The 17,761-nt window shown below is 40.5% G+C and overlaps 1 protein-coding gene across 2 annotated transcripts in view; it reads right to left on the bottom strand.

The window, feature by feature from the left end:
• Positions 1-17,761, bottom strand: part of cmip (c-Maf inducing protein) — a 253,957-nt gene that overhangs the window by 82,059 nt on the left and 154,137 nt on the right. For both annotated transcript variants that reach the window (XM_072279852.1, XM_072279853.1), the window contains exon 4: positions 885-1,046. In XM_072279852.1, the coding sequence (XP_072135953.1) occupies positions 885-1,046 (162 nt within the window). The remainder of the gene's footprint in view (positions 1-884; positions 1,047-17,761) is intronic.

Genomic DNA, 17,761 nt, shown 5'->3' with positions numbered 1-17,761 from the left:
TTACGCCAAGTGCAAGCTTAAGGAACAACACTTCATGCTCTGAACACACTGCAGACTTCAGGACTCACTATCAATGCGTCGAACTTTGGGTAGCTCACTCTTCCTTTCTGTGCGCCTTTCTGCCTCTAACGATTTGCTCAGTTTTTCTTTTCCTATTTGTAGAGTCTGGCCTGTTCAGCATATCCCAAGTTTTGCTGTGCTCATACATTGCACAGAGAAAGAAATACAAACTGATTCTAACTACTCCTCCGAATACAGCACTAACTCATTTGGTCCCTCCCTATCAGAGATATTCCTTGCCCCCATCTTCTCTGAATTTGAAAACTAATATTTTTTTTTCATTTTTCATTGAGGTACAGGACAGACTGGGCCCTTCCAGCCCTTGGAGCTGTGCCGCCCAGCAACCCCCAATGTAACCGTAGCCCAATCGCAGGTCAATTTACAATGACCAATTAACCTATCAACTGGTGTGTCTTTGGATAGTGAGAGGAAACCAGGAGCACCTGGAGGGAACATGTACGGTCACAAGAACGTGCAAACTACTTACATACAGCGGCAGGAAATGAACCCAAGTCGCCAGTACTGTAAAGCATTGTGCTAACTACTACGCTACCGTACTTTAAATAAGTTGAAGGACCTAAGGCATTAACTGTTTCACTTTCCGCAGCTGCTGCCTGTTTCTGACATTTTTTGTTTGTATTTCTGATTTTAAGCATTTGCAAGCTTTTTCTCCTCCACTGAAAAACCATCTCTCCAATTCATGTCAAAGTCCTCTTCGCCTCTTAAAACAGGCGCAAGTAATCACATTCTTGAACTGGAATTGCACTTATAAAATTAGTCACCATTCTCCAAGCCATTTATATTGACCTTTAATGGATGCATACCTCAGAGAGGAGTTTAGACACTATCTCCAGTGGTGCTTGGTGAATGGAATCATCCTGAAGAGGTGAGAAAAGTGCCATGTCCACCAGAGTCCGAATCTCTTTCAACACGACCTCCCAACGACTTGGGTTACTAAGTACCTTTTTATATTTGTAAATCTTTTTCTGAAAGACAAGAAAAGAAAATTTAAAAAATGAAAACTTGAAGTAAAGATCATCAAAATGACATTGGAACATTCACATAATCTGGCAAAATGTTTGTTCTGAGGAACAAACTGAGGAAACACAGATCATCATTTTCATGGTAAAATGACAGCGAAATCTACAAATGTTTGTATTTATATCTTGGCAAAGAGAAGGGACAGAATTTTTGTTACAGCACATTTAACATTATTTATGTGTCTGCAAGCAAGTAAACAAATTGTTGGCCAAGTAACCTTTTCATATCTCCGTTAAAAGGGACTGGATTAATCGTGAGTTCCGCTCGAGTATGAAGAGATCCATCCAGGGTGTGAACTCTTAAATTCCATTCAAACCCAGAGATCGCAACAGCTCATTCAGCAACACAATGATCCAGCTGATTGTTGTCAAAAAAAAACTGAACTCCCTTTATAAATATAGCATTTAAAATGTTTGACAACATACAGAACTGTAGTACCAGTAAGAGCTTCTATAATTGCATCTCTCCGCTAGCCATTGTTTCTCCTTTTCATTGTGGGCTCTGGGTATTGAGTTACTGTGAATAACATGATCCACATAATATTTCCCACAGATTTATTATAACAATAGCTTGAAGGATAAAAACTTATGGATAACCACATAAGCCCAAAACCCCAAGGCATTCCACAAGTATGTGAAGAGCAAGAGATAAGACGAGAAAGAATAGGACCAATCAAGTGTGACAGTGGAAAAGTGTGTATGGATATAGCAGAGATACTTAATGAATACTTTGCTTCAGTATTCACTATGGAAAAGGATCTTGGCGATTGTAGGGATGACTTACAGTGGACTGAAAAGCTTGAGCATGTAGATATTAAGGAAGAGTATATACTGGAGCTTTTAGAAAGCATCAAGTTGGATAAGTCACTGGGATCAGAAGAAAGGTACCCCAGGTTACTGTGGGAGGCGAGGGAGGAGATTGCTGAGCCTCTGGCAATGATCTTTGCATCATCAATGGGGACGGGAGAGGTTCCGGTGGGTTGGAGGATTGTGGATGTTGTTCCCTTATTCAAGAAAGGGAGTAGATAGCCCAGGAAATTGTAGACCAGTGTGTCTTACTTCAGTGGTTGGTAAGTTGATGCAGAAGATCCTGAGAGGCAGGATTTAAGAACATTTAGAGAGGGATAATATGATTAGGAATAGTCAGCATGGCTTTGTCAAGGGCAGGTCTTGCCTTACGAGCCTGATTTAATTTTTTGAGGATGTGATTGAACACATTGATAAAGGTAGAGCAGTAGATGTAGTGTATATGGATTTCAGCAAGGCATTTGTTAAGGTACCCCATGCAAGGCTTGTTGAGAAAGTAAGGAGGCATGGGATCCAAGGGGACATTGCTTTGTGGATCCAGAACTGGCTTGCCCACAGAAGGTAAAGAGTGGCTGTAGACTGGTCATATTCTGCATGGAGGTCAGTCACCAGTGGTGTGCCTCAGGGATCTGTTCTGGGACCCTTACTCTTCGTGATTTTTATAAATGACCTGGATGAGGAAGTGGAAGGATGGGTTTGTGGATAGTGTGGAGCGCTGTCAGAGGTTACTGTGGGACATTGATAGGATGCAAAACTGGGCTGAGAAGTGACAGATGCAGTTCAACCCAGATAAGTGTGAGGTGGTTCATTTTGGTAGGTCAAATATGATGGCAGAATATAGTATTAATGGTAGGACTCTTGGCAGTGTGGAGGATCAGAGGGATCTTGGGGTCCGAATCCATAGAACACTCAAAGCTGCTGCGCAGTTTAACTCAATGGTTAAGAAGGCATACAGTGCATTGGCCTTCATCAACCGTGGGATTGAGTTTAACAACTGAGAGGTAACATTACAGCTATGTAGGACAGTGGTCAGACGCCAGTTGGAGTACTGTGCTCAGTTCTGGTCGCTTCACTACAGGAAGAATGTAGAAACCATAGAAAGGGTGCAGAGGAGATTTACAAGGACGTTGCCTGGATTGGGGAGCGTGCCTTACAGAATAGGTTGAGTGAACTTGGCCTTTTTTCCTTGGAGCGACGGAGGATGACAGGTGACCTGATACAGGTATATAAGAGGCATTGATCATGTAGATAGTCAGAGGCTTTTTCCCAGGGCTGAAATGGCTAGCATGGGAGGGTACAGTTTTAACGTGCTTGTAAGTAGGTGCAGAGGAGATGTCAGGGGTAAGTTTTTTTACACAAAGAATACTAAGTGCGTGGGATGGGCTGCCAGTGATGGTGGTGAAGGCGGATAAAATAGGGTCTTTTAAGAGACTTCTGCATAGGTACATGGAGCTTAGAAAAATGGAGGGCTATGGGTAACCCTAGGTAATTTCTAAGGTAAGGACTTGTTCAGCACAGCTTTATGGGCCAAAGGGCCTGTATTGTAATGTAGGCTTTCTATGTTTCTATGTTTCAGATGACCCAAAGGCAGAGGGAGAAGTTGGACTTAAACACATTTTTGACTTGACTTAAAGACATGACTAACCAGTTGTACCTTACCTCATATTCATCACAGATAGATAAATATTTGGGTGGTGGGTTGGAGATGTCTCTAGCAAAAGAGGTACAAGGCACTCTTTCCTTCGGCTAGCCTGCAGGTCACCCTTGGGCAAGGTGCAGTACCTGCTTAGCTCCCTGATCGGGGTCATGTGAAGCCATTGGAGCAGGAGGTAGATGTATGTCTGAGCAGCAGGTGCATATCACAAGTCCTGCTTATGCGGCCACTGTCGCCAAGCAGACAACCTCTGAAGAGTATTGATAATGGCTTGGGTCACCTGCCTGTAAAGACACTGCTCAGAAGAAGACAATGGCAAACCACTTCTGTAGAAAAAATTGCCAAGAATAATAATGGTCATGAGACTATGATGGCCTATGTCATACGACACGGCACATAATGAGGTAAATATTCTTGATCCCACAGCTTGAACCTTACAAATGTATCTGGTACAGTCTATTCATACATATTTCACTGAATGGAATTAAATGTCAGATGCATGTTTATGAAATGCCATATAACTGTAAACACGTTCCATGTGTTGATAAAACACTTTTATTGTGCCAGGAAATACTTTCAGCAGGATATGATGAGGCAATTTTTGAGGACATAGCCTATTTATGCCTTTGATGGTTTCTGAAATTGCAAAAGCTACTGCAACCAAGGGAATGTTAGTCCAGGTTATAGTGTGCTCTACGCAGCTGTCATCAAAGCTAATACCAGGCAGTGGTCACAAAATTAAGGCCTTATGTGATTACATCAATTTTATTGGCCCCCTAACAGAAATGACTGTTTCATGTGACAAGTTCAATCCCAATATCACTGATCTGTATACTGAAGCACATTTTAATATCTATCCCTCTCATACAAGGGCTACATAATAGCATAATCCATCAAATTGGTACTTTTGAAATTTTAGACCACAAACATAGGAGCAGAATTGTTCAGCCCATTGAGTCTGCTGTACCATTTGATCACAGATGATTTATTTTCCCTCTCAATCCCATTCTCTTGCCTTCTTCCCATAACGTTCAGTGCCCTTATTAATTAAGTATCCATGAATCTCCACTTTAAATATACCCAATGATTTAGCCTTCACAGTCACCTGTGGTAATCAATTCCACAAATTCACCATCCTCTGGCTCAAGAAATTTCTCCTCATCTCTGTGGCTGGCTTATGGTAGGGGTCCAGAGCATTACAAAGTTTGGAACCCCTGTTCTATTCAGCAGTTGTTTTCTCTGGCCCTAGACGCTCTCATGATTGGAAACCTCCTCTGCATATCCACTCTATCTAGGCCTGTCAATAATTGCTTCGCATCAGAGCGGAAATATTAAAGACAGCAACTTTGCAAGGTCAGTAGTGTTGCAAGCTTAAAGACTGAGCTATACTGGTGGGTAAAGCTGCTTTTATTTGACCGTATATACATAAATAATCATGCAGTTCTTGCTTGTTCTCTTGTTCTCTTTCAACCCCACTCTCCTGCCTTCTCCCTGTAACCTTTGACGCCCTGATTAATCATGAACCCATCAACCTCTACCTTTTAAAAATGCAAACACCACCCTCTACCTTTAGTACACTTAATGACTTTGCCTGCACAGCTGTCTGTGGCAATTAATTCCACAGATTTACCACCCTCTGGCTAAAGAAATTTTTCCTCATCTCTGTTCTAAATGGACGTGCCTCAGTTCTGAGGCTGTCCTCTTTGGTCCTAGACTCCCCCATTCTTGGAAGCATGCTATCCACATTCACTCTACCTAAGCCTTCTAATATTCCATTTCAGTGAGGTCCCATCTCATTCTTCTGAACCTCAGCGAGTACAGGCCCAGTCCCCATACCAAAGCTGGATAACCATACAAAGCATATTTTACATAAAACATAATACTGCTACAGATGTCCATAAACAGTCGCAGTCATCTACATATTGCCGTGCCAAATTTATTTTTCTTTCAGAGAACCAGCACAAATATGATGGGCCAAAGGTTACCCTCTACACCATCAGTTCATGAAAAGGGTATCATCGTTTCACATATAGTTCATTTCGATGTGGTAACATATTGCTAACTTTTGAAGGGAGAGCTCGTATCTGTTTGGCCCACTTGAATAGATTCAACTCCTCCTGTTTACTGTTTGCAAAGGGTTGACAATTTTTTTTTAGAAGGTCTCAGCTACATAACAGACAATGTCAACTTCAGCCCCCCAACGCTGATCTTCCTCCCCACGTCACAAAGAAAATTGTGCACTTTGATATTCACGTGTTTTCTTTTTGAAAAGCTAAAGTGAGCAAAAGAAAACAATACGAAATAGGAATTCTAATTGGAAATGCAAGTTTATAATTAAACATGTTAAAAAATATTTGACACAAAGAGAATGCTTGTCCACATGGCGAGCCACTGCCAAAATTTAGGAGGCTGTCAAAAGCAAACAAAGTAGATCTGATGAAAGACAGCTCAGATGTAGATTTGTACTTCGCTGGAATGACCCAGATATTAAAGACGGTTCCATACTGCTGCCACATATTTATGAGCATTGGAATTGAGTGCAAGGGAAGGCCTCTCAGCCCCTCAAACCTTCTTCTTAGGCACTCCTGTCAGGATGAAACAGGACCAGCCACCACACCAGTCCTTTGGGTTTTGAAATGGCTGATCAGGTTAATGTGGGAAGTGCAGAATCAGAATTCAAATCAGGTTTATTATCACTGATATTGGTTGTTGGCAGCAGTACAGTGCATTACATTAAAAGAACTATTCATTCACTTTCTTGTGGGCATACTCAAGAAATCTATAATAAAATAATAGCCATAATAAAATTAATGAAAGAACGCACCAACTTGGCGTTCAACCCGAGTGCAGAAGACAACAAACTGTGCAAATACAAAATGAAAGAATAATAATGACAAATAAGAAATAAGTAGAGAACACGAGATGAGGAGTTCTTGAAAATGCATCAGTTGGTTGTGGGAACATTTCAATGATGGGTCAAGTGAAGTTGAGTGGTTATCCCCTCTGGTTCAAGAGCCTGATGGCTGAGGGATAATAACTGTTCCTGAACCTGGTGCTGTGAGCCCTGAGGCTCCTGTACCTTCTTCCTGAGGGCAGCAGTGATAAGAGAGAATGTTGGGTGTGATGGGAGTCCCTGATGACAACGCTTCACACAGATGTGCTCAATGGTGGGGAGGGCTTTACTCGTGATGGACTGGACTGCATCTATTGTTTTCTGCAGGATTTTCCATTCAAGGTCATTGGTGTTTCCATAGCGGGCTGTGACGCAACCAGTCAATACACTTTCCACCACACATCAATAGATGTTTGACAAAGTTTTCAATATCATGCCAAGTCTTCACAATTTGCTAAGGAAGTAGAGGCACTGTCATGCATTCTTCGTAATGGCACTTATGTGCTTAGGTAATAACCACCTTGAGTGATTATTTGCCAGAGGTTCCCAACAATAAATGGAGGTATTGCATTTTTTCAAGCAAATCTTCATTTTTTTCCCTCTGAAACACTTTGTAATCAACCCTCATGACAAAGCACAGAACAAAATGTCTGTCTCTGAAGTCTGGTGTCGGGAATGCAAATGATATTGCCTGCACAAGGTAGATGACTCAGTGTTCGCCTGGGAGACAACACTGACATTGGCTTGCTCTTCATTCTTGTGAAATGGGAAAACTTTGTAGTAAGGAATTGTGGGTATTTTTCCAGTGCCTCGAGGTGCCAGCTCTAGGTACTACAGATTGCAAAGGTAGATGGAAGGACAGTGATCACTGTTGCCTAGTTTGTTATTCTTTGTAACTCCAAAACATTAAGTTAATTGAAAGCAAAATGAGGAAGCCAAGAGATGAGACCCTTTGTTTTCTCCCCCACTTTAAGTGAGGCGCGCACACATCACATGGTAGCATCATAATGTATGCAAATCATGTATTTTTATATATAACCAATAATGAATTATTTAAACAAATAAAGAACGCTTATTCAGCTATGCACACAGTGTATTACGTAATACAGCTACTGTATACAGACATCCACATCATAGTAAATTTTAAATTGTGTCATTCAGGCCTGAAGATTTAATTACTGTGGAGGATTTTTCTTTTTTCTTTCTTTTTTTCCCCCTCTTTATTTTGTTTTTTTTTAAAATCTACCTCCACTACCAAAATGAGTTGATTGGTAAAAAAAAAAGAGAAGAAAAAAGAAAAAATACCTTACTATATGATAATATAATAATAATGGCTCAGATCCATACTTTAATAACAGTTCAAAGATTATGAAAATAATTCAGAAAGGGTCCCCATAACATTAGACAATCATGTTTAGAATCAGAGATCGAACAACGAATCTTCTCTAGATCAAGACACAACATAACGTTAGATAGCCATTGAACATGAGTGGGTGGGGTGGCCTCCTTCCACTTGAGCAAGATCACCCTCCTGGCCATAAGAGACATAAAGACCAATACCCGCAAATTAGATGGCTTCAATTTTGTAGCACTATCCTCAATAATACCAAACAAGGCAGTCAAAGGATTGGGCTTAAAACTGACATTGAAAAGTACAGAAAAAGTTTGAAATACATCTTTCCAAAATTTTTCAAGGCTCGGATATGTCCAAAACATATGAATTAGTGTGGCCACTCCATTAGTACATCTATCACAGTAAGGGAAAACATCTGCGTAGAAACGAGAGAACTTGTCTTTAGACATATGAACTCCATGTACCACTTTGGAATTGTAATAAAGAATGACGAGCACATAATGATGAAGAATTAATCAATTTTAAAATAATCTTCCGGCTCTCTTCAGATATGAAAATCTGTAAATCCTTTTCCCAATCTCCTTTAATTTTATCTAAAGATGCTTTTTTCTGTCCCAACAGTAGACCATAAATGTAAGATATTGAACCATTATCAAAGGGTTTCAGATTAAAAATTGTACCTATTATATTCTTATCTGGACTTGTAGGAAATGTATATAATTGAGATCTTAAAAAATCCCTGACCTGTAAGTATTGAAGAAAGTGAGTATTGGAAAGGTTAAATTTCGTTGAAAATTGCACAAAGGAAGAGAGGTTCCCTCCATCAAACAAATCCTGAAATCATTTAATACCCAATCTATCCCATTCTTTAAAAGATAAGTCAATTAAAGATGGTTTAAAAAAACAATTAGAAATGATGGGACTTGAGATGGAGAATCTCAATAAGCAAAATGTTTTCTAAACTGTAACCAAATCTTCAAAATATGTTTGACCACCACATTGTCAGTCAGTTTATTTAAAGATAAAGGAAGCGAGGATCCAAGTGAGGATTTTTTACTATTGTGAGATAGCGTCTTTCCTAACAAGGGAGGTTACTCTGCTTGCCAGGTGAAACATGGCTGTGAAACCATCTCAGATTCTGACAGCTCTGGACATCTTCCTTCTCCTTTACTCAGCTTTTTTCTCTGGATCCGCTTTGATCCTTGCTTCTCTCCCGGTCCCGGCATTTTTCTCTCCCTTTATCCTGCTCTTTTTCGTTCTTATGGTCCTTCTGTCTTTTTCACTCACGTTCTCTCTATCTCTTCTCTCCTTATCAACTTGTCTTTCTTTTTCTTGCCTTCCTTTTTCTTCTAGTTTTGTGTATCTCTGAAGTTACTAATTTCTCAAGAAATTAGATCTCATTTATTCTCTTCTGTTTCTACAGCATTTGTGTCATTTTCCTCTTTCTTTTCCTTTTCTTGGCTCCCTTGTTTTCCTTCTAATTAGTTTTATGTTTTGGAGTTACGTGGTTGACCATAAGTTTTGTATCCAATCTGAATCTTGATCTTCAAACACACTGTTTCTTAATTGGACAAAGGCTGTGGTGGTGCATTGTCTTGTTGAAATCCTCCTTCACTGAGAAATGTCTCCCGAGTTATGGGAAGCAGTTTGATTATACCTGTTTCTTAAGCTTTCCAGGGCCTTGCAGTAAACCTTCTTGCTTCAAGGAGTGTGCTGCAGCGGGCAGCGTTTCCAGGGGACATTCCCTTGGCACACTTTTGAGTGGAACGCACATTCTCGCAAATGTTTCAGTGGATAAATTGACAGTGGCCGATGCTCAGCCTCCCAAGTGCACATGGATACAAGTATCATCTGCACACGCTTGCACGTGTACAGGAAGCATGGCAGAGCATCTGTTAGTGCAAACACTTTACAACACCAAGGGTCATCAATCTGGGTTTGACTCCAGCCACCATCTGTAAGGAGTTTGTACATTCTCCCTGTGACTGTGTGGGATTCCTCTGGGTGCTCTGGTTTCCTCCCACAGTCCAAGGATGTACAGTTAGGAATAAGGATCATGTTTATTTATTATTTTTATTATGTTCATTATTTATCTTATTTATTTAATGATTGATTGGTTGAAAAGCAGCATGGGACAGGCCCTTCTGGCTTTTCGAGCCATGCCACCCAGCGGCTCCCAAGTCTAACCATGGGACAATTTACAATGACCAATGAACATGCCAACCAGTACACCTTTGGACTGTGGGAGGAAACTGGAGCACTCGGGGGAAACCCACGCAGTCACGGGAAGAAGGTCTCAACTCCTTACAGAAAGCAGCAGGAATTGAACCCAAGTTGCCAGTACTGTAAAGCATTGTGCTAACCACTACGCTACTGTGAGGCCTGCACACATATAAGCGTGTACAGGTAACACCTATATCCGTGTATGCTTGGGAGGACAAATGTCAACTAATACCACTGACGTATCGTGAAATTTGTTGTTTTGCGGCAGCAGTACGGTTCATACATAAAAAACTATAAATTATAATAAAAGGGGTGAACTAGGAGCCAGAGAGGAAGTTGAGGCGGAAGGATCATTTCATAGACCTCCTCAACTGCGACTCTTTCCTTGATGAGGGCAACCTCGACTCCATTCCGCAGCAACCTATTCAATCCAGATTTGCTGCCCTTCCTGACCAACAAGAAGTTGAACAGGTCATTTCAAAACCAAAATTAAATACAAGGCCTCGGTAGCAGATGGCATCCCCAAGGGAGTTCTAAAGCTTAATGTTGAAGAGCTTCAATGACAAACCAACAAATCTCTGCCATTTTAATAAGATCATAGCAGGCCTGACCACAACAATCCAGTCGACCCAAATTATCCTCTCTCTGCCTTTCTGGAATCGGCTTTCCTCCACTTCCACTGCTATTTAAGGAAGAGTTCCAACAATTCACAAGCATCATGGAAATAATTATTCATGTGACTCTCTCATTCTATATTCTCCTGCAAGAGGAAACATTGTCTTCACATCTACCTGTCAAGACCCTTCTTGACATTATTGTTTCCCTCCTGCTCTTCTAAACTCTACCAGATAGATGTTCTAACTTTTACTTTTAAGGTAACCTGCCCCACCTAGAAATTCATGCAGGCTGACAGCTATTAAATTCCAACTCTTACCTTTCTGAAACTCTTTGGGTGGCACGGTAGCATCGCAGTTAGCACGATGCTATTATAGTTCAGGGTATTCCAAAGTTCAAAGATCAATTTCAACGCCAATCAGTAAGGAATCCTTCCTGTGGAAAGTGTGAGTCATTGTAAATTGTCCTGTGATTAATTTAGGGTTAGTCCGGGGGGGGGGGGGGGCAAGTTACTGAGGCAGTGTAGCAAGGAGGGCCGGAAGGCCTACTGTGTGATTTTTTTTTAAAACCTGATTCTTCAAGGTTTCTAGGAATATTGACACATGTTAAAATCAGAAAACAGCTCAAGTTCCAAGTACAGTGTCTGCTAACTTTACATCGTATGACTTTTTGAAATTGCTAATGTTGAGGTCACTGCATTACAAGAAAGTGTGGGATGAGGAGGCTTACAGAATGTTGCAACATGTTAGAATCTGAAAGGCATCAAGAGCAAAAAAATCTTGGGAGAGGGACCCAAGCACTTTGAAACAATTATTTAACAAAACATCTCTTTGGCTGAAACAAAATGGCCAAAACGCCTTTCCAGAAGCTTAGTCAGTTTAAAATGACACCAAACATAATGCTGGTAAAATCAAGTACAGGCTGACCTTCACTAATCCGACTATCTGTAATCTGGTTCCTTCGATAATCCGCACTGATTTCAAATTTTCTGCACATCTGTGATTTCAAAATTTCCGGGCCACCGTACCAGTCTGCTGCGCTTTGTTTTGGTTGCGCTAGATCTGTTCACGTGTTGGCGCGCTCTTGTAAGCACAGACAGGCAACTCCTGCTTGTTCTCCTGCATTTATTAATATCATTTGCATGAGGCGCGGCCGCCTGCCACCAGCCTGTCTGACTCGCCAGCGGCGGCAGAGCTGGTGTGTGCTGGGTCGGTCTGCCTTCTCGCCCGCCTGCCAGCAGTCGCGCACTACCCTCCAGTGTCGCCTGGCCGGCGCTCCGTTCCCTTCTCCCTACGACCTCAGATCAGACGTGGTGACCCGCTGAATTTAAGCATATTACTAAGCGGAGGAAAAGGAACTAACAAGGATTCCCTCAGTAACTGCGAGTGCAATGTAGTCTTTGGGGTAACTGCAAGTCCGTGTTTGCTATCACTTAGCTCACACTTGAGTGCTGGTAGTGGGCGTGCTTTATTTTTTGCCAGTTGGGGGGGGGGATTGTTGCTTGCTGCCACTAACACGCAGGAGGGAGGGGAGCGGGGGGGTGTAACTTAGGAGTTCTAACATTTAACTGTCGTTCATTCTTTGGGGCACTCCTCTGTTTCCGTGGATGGTTGCGAAGAAAAAGCATTTCGGGATGTATATTGTATACATTTCTCTGACATTAAATGACCCTTTGAATCCTTTGATATTTTAAAGGTATGATGAGGCGGTTAGCTATTGCTTAATGTGATCCTTCTGCAATTCGGCATTTTCACTAATCCGGCACTCCTCAGGTCCCAATGAAGGTCGATCTGTAATACTGATAAAAGTTCTCACCAACTGTAATATTCCCTCTCTTCTCTGTTTAAGGTGACCTTACTTAAAATGTCATTGTTTTATGTAAAGAACTCCCCCCCAACTCCAATTAATCCTAATTTACACTGACCAATTCACCTCCTTGGTACATCTTCGGACTGTGGGAGGAAACCGGTGCACCTGGGGAAATCCCACACTTGCTATGGGATGAACGTACAGAGAGTTGAATTGAACTCTGAACTTGCAGAATGCCCTGATCTGTAATTGCATCATGCTAACTGCTATGCCACTGGGGCACCCAAAGATTTTCAGAAAGAAATTTAAGTTGGCATTTAATTTGCAATTATCTTTTTGCATCTGCATGAAATTGAAGTCATGTCCTTTTATGGCTAACCTGTGTATATTTTTTATAAGAAATATTATTTTAAGGAAACTGATCCAAAATAAGAAGCTACAAACGTTTTTTAAGAAAAAGAATACAAGGAGGGGAAATATGTATCACGGCAGTAACTTATAGATTAGAGTAGATCACCTTACTGGAACGCTTTCCACAACACTCATTTGTAGAATTGTACACAGGCATGAAGCTGAAATGAACTGGTGAGTTCATAGTTAATATGTGGGAACAAAGCTTAATCAGACGTTACACTGTGCATGTTCACACCAATAATGAGGGGAACAGAAAATATTTATCATCTTTACACAGTATTTACTGATGCCCATGCAAAACAACTATTTTAATGTTGTATTCTGGATGCTCAAGTAATAATCTCATTGGTCCAGATTTAAACGCAATTTTTATTTGGAAGAATTTGTAAATAGTTAAACTTAATTCACAAAGTTGTAGGATCCGAATGTGTAACTATACTACCCTGAGATTTGATTATGGCAAACAGATAACCTTACAAAATGTCGATAACTTTTAACTACTGTGCTTCCCTATCTCTGTAACCTTGAATTGAATTGTATGGACTACAAAAACTACTTCATGAACATAGGCTTTCAGTTCTTTGAAAACAACTTAAGATTTTTTTAAAAGTATGTACAGTGAATATATGGAACTTGGACCCAATTTTATTGAAACCAATCAGACGTTCCAAATACAAAGCAGGCAGAAACGTAAAACCCTAAATTTCTGTTAATACATGGAGGCTACTTTCTACCTTTAGACCAGATTTTTAAAATGTTCAACGGCACAGTCAACTTTGACTAACTTAAGGATTCACTGTTATAACTTTAATTTTAATTTTCAGAATCCGAATCAGGTTTAATATCACCGGCATGAAATTTGTTAATTTTACAGCTGCAATATAATGAAATACATGATAAATAAAGAGAATAAAATGGAATTACAGTAGGTATATACAGTATATTTCTATTAAATAGCTCAGTTAAAATAAGTAGTGCAAAAAAAAAAGAATTTAAAAAGTGAGGTAGTGTTCACGGGTTCAATGTCCACTTAGAAATCGAATGGCAGAAGGGAGAAAGTTGTTCCTGAATCTCTGGGAGTGTTCCTTCAAGCTTCTGTACTTCTTTCCCAATGGTAACAATGAAAAAAGGTCATGTCCTGGTGGTGGGGTCCTTAATAATGGATGCTGCCTTCCTAAGACACCACTCCTGGAAGATGTCTTGGATACTACTGAGGCTAGTATCCATGATGGAGCTGACTAATCTCACAAGTTTCTGCAACTTACTTTGATCCTATGCAGTGTGTCTCCCCCCCTACCCCCTCCCATACCAGATGGTGATAGAGCCAGTCAGAATTCATTTCAATAATATTTTGATTTATGGGGATTTGATTCCTTAACATCTCAAACACTTATGAGCTTAAAACTCTCAGTGTTTGAGATATTTAAAAAATCAAATCCCTATAAGTTTTGAGCACTCTGTGGGTATACCTCAATTATTAGCAAAGCAGAAGTCTATTCTCCTCCCACTAATGAATCCAGATGTAGAGAAGGATTTTACATCCACATAGTGTTCTTACCGGAGGAGAATTCCATGTTGTTGCTTAGTGATTAGAACAATTTTATGTGAAGAACAAGAGTCAGTGGCACTTGAGGAAAACCCCAGCTGCATTTCCTCTCCACATATTCACACACAATCCTGAACTACACATGCTGTTGCTCATCTACACCACATCAAAAGCTCCTAGAGAAAGGTAGCAGACATTGGGTATACCAGTGATTCTCACATCCACAAATGATTGAAAAAAAAGTAGCTCTGTGTGAGGGGTTCATGCCCACAAAGAATTGGCTTGAGATTGTTCAAATCCAGGATAGTGTTCATTTGGGATCCTAAAGCTGACAAAGAAAGGTATACATATAACCCTTCATCAGGACTGGAAAGGAAGGGGGCAGAAGCCAGAATTAGATGGTGGGGGAGGGGGAGGAATACCGTACAAGCTAGAAGATGATAGGTGAAACCAGGTGGGTGAGGGAGTGGGGATGAGGTAAGAAGCTGGGAAGTGATAGGCGGAAAGGTGAAGGGCTGGAGAAGGAAGAATCTGAAAGGAGAGGAAGGTAGAGCATGGCGGAAAGGGAAGGAGACAGGCAGGTGAGGAGAAGAGGTAAAAGGGGGCCAGAGTGGAGAATTGAGGAAGAGTAAAGGTGACAGAGGAAAACTGCTGGAAGTTGGGAAAATTGATGTTCATGCCATCAGGTTAGAAGCTACCCAGACGGAATATGAGATGTGGCTCCTTCAATCTGAGAGCTGCTTCATCATGGCAGGAGAGGAAGCCATGGACTGACATGTCGGAATGGGAATGAGGACCGGAATTAAAATGTTTTGTCACTGGGAAATCCAGATGGTACTCTTTCACCTCCCCAACCTTCTTATTCTGGCTTCTTCTCCCTTCCTTTTCCATTCGAATGAAGGGTCTCAACCTGAAACATCGACTCTATTAATTTCCATAAATGCTGACTGACCTGTTGGGTATCTCCAGCAGTTTGCGGGTATTGCTCTGAATTACCAAAATCTGCAGAAACTCCTGAGCTTGTACACATACTTTTGTAGATAATGGTGCTTTATGCAACTCATTTCCCATCATCTTACCAACAGGGAGCCTTTTTAAAAGACATTGTGGGGGAAATTTTAGGGGAAACTTTCTTTGTGTTTCTCATTTCCCCTTATAAAGGATCTGGAAAGATATAAAGTTTGCCAATGAACACCTGCTACTAACTGTAAAGATAAAACTAAATAATGCCCCTGAGCTTCTCGATGAACACTAGAGTTGGCCTTACATACCAGAATTATAGGGTCAACATCCAGTTTCTTCACCATCCACAAATGTTTCTTCCTTTCTAATCTGCTGTAATCTTTTTGAAGGATTTCATGAGCAGACTTACTGTGGCATTTAAAAAGTGCAACTGTTAAATTCCACAAACTCCTTTTGTCAAAATGCATCCAAAACCTTCTCCAGTTCAGAAGAGTAAGATATTCTATGTCATTATCACTCTCAACATTCTTTCGCTTCTCTGTTCATATCTCAATTGAAGACCAGAAACATATCAGATTTCAACATAAAATAAATGTTGTTTGATTTATCTTTTTCATCCAATTATAAATTACAGCTCATCTTTCAGTATGTTTGTGCTCTAAGTGATATTCCAAATTATTCAAGTGCTGCTGTCTAGTTTAAAAGACAAGCCAAGGTATTATTGGCTAAGTGCAAAAATGATACAAGATAGAATTCATTCCTCTTCCATTTGTCAGCTAATTTTTCAAACTACATTTGCTGGTGATTGAAAGCATGGAAGAATCAGTTGGCATCTACTTGACCAAAGTATTGGTCTACCTACAGCAGTTGGCACCTACCTACAAAGCATTTCTGGATAGCTTGCCAGCATGCCTATATTACAGTGGAAGACTCTTAAATGGAATGAAGGACAGGGTCTTTGGCCTATAATGTCTGCCCTGATCATCTACCTGCACACCATCTATTTCACACAATTCCCTACCTTTTCATGTGCCTACCTAAATGCCTCTAAAACATTGCTATCATATCTGCTTCCACCACTTTTCCTGGCATTGCGTCCCAGACACTTACCACTCCCCGTAGAAAAAAAACTTGCCTCTTAACTCCTCCTTCAAACCTTCCAACTTATGCCAATGCCTGCTCGTATTTGACATCTCCAAAAAAAGTCTCTGGTGAACAATCTTATCTAGGCCTCTTATAATTTTGTATGCTTCTACCAGGTCTCCCTTCAGCTTCTGATGGTCCAAAGCAAACAATCTCAGTTTGTGCAGAGATCCCAGTCAAGAAGTGATGGCACCCTCTTGTTAGACTGTTTGTGGTAACTGATTTTTTATTCTGTCTACTTCTCTTCTAATATTTTTATCTGTGCACTTGAAATGCTACTGTGACACTGTAATTTCCTTTGGGATTAATAAAGTATCTATCTATCCATTTAGAGAGTGCAGGAGTTGGATCAAAGAATGAGGGAGAGGGAAGGTGTTGTTATGTTGATACGGTGTAATGAAAAAATAGTTCAAAGAAAGGATAATAAAACATGGACTGATTGAATTGCACAGAAAAAAAACTCTTTTGCTCCAATTAATTCCAAGTATTCCTTTTGTTCTTCAACGGCCATTGTCTTATTGACAATATGCTCTAAATTGGAGACTGTCCATTTATTGCCAACAATGATCAAGCTTGAGGCTAACTTCCAAAATTCCCAAATCGCTATAGAATGCCTTCATCACAAAGGCTATCTATTCAAGTAAACAGTTTACCAACGCCTTAAAAAAAACAAGTAGATTTCAGTTACCCGGCCTAAACCCCCACTCCTACTCCAGCGTGCATCTCCCACTCCCTTTCCAAACTCCAGCTAGAGAAATGGAGGAACTGAAGGGCCACATTTTGCCTCTTAACTTCCACCATTCAATGAAATGAAAACTGATGTATGGCCTAACCACATTCATTCACATAGCTCCTATTGCCTTTGGTTAATAAAAACATCAATTACATTTAAAACTAACAATTGACATAGAATGGATTGCTCTGTACATAAGAAAGTTCCAGAATTACAGTCATAGCTATTTAAAGATCAGACTCTAATTTTTAAACTACTCAGTTTCACAGGCCCCAGACATTCCAACCAGAACAAAACATTTCTCCCATCTACCCTGTTAATTCCCCGTGATCTTGAAAATGATGATCGTCATTTGTTAACCTTCTAAATGTAATCTCTCCTTGTACTTTAATCTTCAGGGTCTAGATATCAAAGGGATTGGAGGAGGATACAGGCAGGGATGACGGCAGAGGAGAGGTAGCTGAAGTTTCAAGGGGTAGTTTAGAAAGCACAGGATAGATATGTCCC

Source organism: Mobula birostris, chromosome 15, assembly GCF_030028105.1.
Source record: "Mobula birostris isolate sMobBir1 chromosome 15, sMobBir1.hap1, whole genome shotgun sequence".
Classification (NCBI taxonomy): Eukaryota; Metazoa; Chordata; class Chondrichthyes; order Myliobatiformes; family Myliobatidae; genus Mobula; species Mobula birostris.
This window is presented reverse-complemented; position numbering and strand designations above follow the sequence as displayed.